General features: G+C 41.0%; 1 protein-coding gene across 1 annotated transcript in view; it reads left to right on the top strand.

Moving 5' to 3' along the window:
• The window catches only part of LOC118323208 (plexin domain-containing protein 1-like), a 14,968-nt gene that overhangs the window by 7,192 nt on the left and 6,071 nt on the right, over positions 1-1,705 (top strand). The window contains exons 3-4 of the mRNA XM_035655143.1: positions 756-922; positions 1,198-1,341. Of these exons, the coding sequence (XP_035511036.1) occupies positions 756-922; positions 1,198-1,341 (311 nt within the window). The remainder of the gene's footprint in view (positions 1-755; positions 923-1,197; positions 1,342-1,705) is intronic.

Below are 1,705 nucleotides of genomic sequence, written 5' to 3'. Positions count from 1 at the left end.
TTAGATGTACATTTCTGCACACTGTTCCATATAACTTGCCTGTGCTTTGAATACCAACAACAGAAATTACTCTTGGGAGCTCAGTCAAGACATTTTTCCCTGTAAGGCTCCGAATGTACAGCTGTATGACTGAGCTTGCACAAGGACAAAGATGTCCAAATCCACATCCAAATAAACCAGCAAACATACCTTTTCTACACTCAATAGGAAACCACTGTGGCGCTGCAGTAAAATAAGCTCCCAACATCAGCTAGGAATATGTGGTTTTGAATATGTGGCTTGAAAAAAAAGACAAACCATCAATTAAAACACCCCAAACTTTAAAACAAAGTATACCTACCCCAGTTTGCTTACCAAATATGGTTTACATTGTTTGCATGGTTTGACAGCTCCTTCCGAGCATCACTAAATGTTATTTGTATTGTTTTTGTCTTCATTCAACAATGGCTTTAACTGACAAGGCTAAGAAAAGCACATTTTATTTTCTCATTTGGCTGATTGGCTGAGAACCGAGCTGCAAGTGTAAACATCATTTACCATTTATTCAAGTGTCTGAATAAAACTGGCATCTGAAATGCTTCCCGACACAATATGGTACTGTTGCCAGGCTCTTTTTATATTGAAATGAGGGTGCGGGAATCAGTGGGTTTAGCATTTGAAATGCGTCAGCTGACATGTAAGAAAGACTGCTTATATCATCACATGCCATAATGGTCAACTCAACATAATAACCTGATTTTCATTATTTTGGACAGAAAATTGGTACAGTGTGATCTCAGAGCCATATGAAGAGTCAACCGGAGGTGACAGTCATCCTCACAGAGCTCAGAGGTCATCTTCAAGCCACGTTAGGATGAGCAGGGCGGTCCTGGGTGGAGGACTCACCATCGACACCCTGCCAGACAACATGACACACATGGTGGTGAGTCCTGCACCACAGTATTTCTCATGACCGTAATGTCTTGTGGCATTTATTATGTTTTTGGCTTTTCACATGTTCCATTTGTTTTAGTTGGAGTTAAACACTGCCCTCTTTTGGAAATTATAATTTACTCTTTTACACTCACTCGGAGAAGTATATGACAGCATATGGGTTTAACCATGTGCAAGTGAAACCTTGATGCCTATATGACACACTCTCTGAACACAGTCACACCATTAGAACCTCTGATCCGCTGTATTTTTTCTGTCTGGAAGGAGGACTCTGGCAAGTATTACACATGGCGTAGCTTTGGCCCAGAAGACCAGCGCACACAGGAACTATGGGTAGACATGAGTGACATCCGGCATGGCCAAGTTAGAGTCCATGGCATTCTGTCAAATTCATACAAGCAGGCTGTGGTAAGTCTCACACAAACAAAAATACATGCACTTACATAGATACCTGTACTCTCTTATTGTTTTTGTCTGTATTATATTCTATATTCTTAAGGGTTAATCTCAATTGTAGAGCATTTGACTGCACATGCGAGTGTACTTGTATGGGATGGGATGGGATGGGATGTTTCCAAATGTGGATTATAATGGAAGCCAGGAATTCTTAATGCTCTCAAACTCTCTTTTTCCTGTGTTCTTGGTGAGAGAGCGTGCTTGAGTCCAACACTGCAGCAGTTACAAACCAGACACTAACTGAGTCTTCATCTGTCACAAGAGCCTCAAAGCCAGAATTCACATGGTTGTTTGCCAGAATGTCAAAATTGGTACA

The sequence above is a fragment of the Morone saxatilis genome, unplaced genomic scaffold, assembly GCF_004916995.1.
Source record: "Morone saxatilis isolate NCDOM2014 unplaced genomic scaffold, NCSU_SB_2.0 Contig14, whole genome shotgun sequence".
NCBI classification, from domain to species: domain Eukaryota; kingdom Metazoa; phylum Chordata; class Actinopteri; family Moronidae; genus Morone; species Morone saxatilis.
The sequence above is the reverse complement of the archived record's forward strand: the minus strand, read 5'-3'. Positions and strand labels throughout refer to the sequence as shown.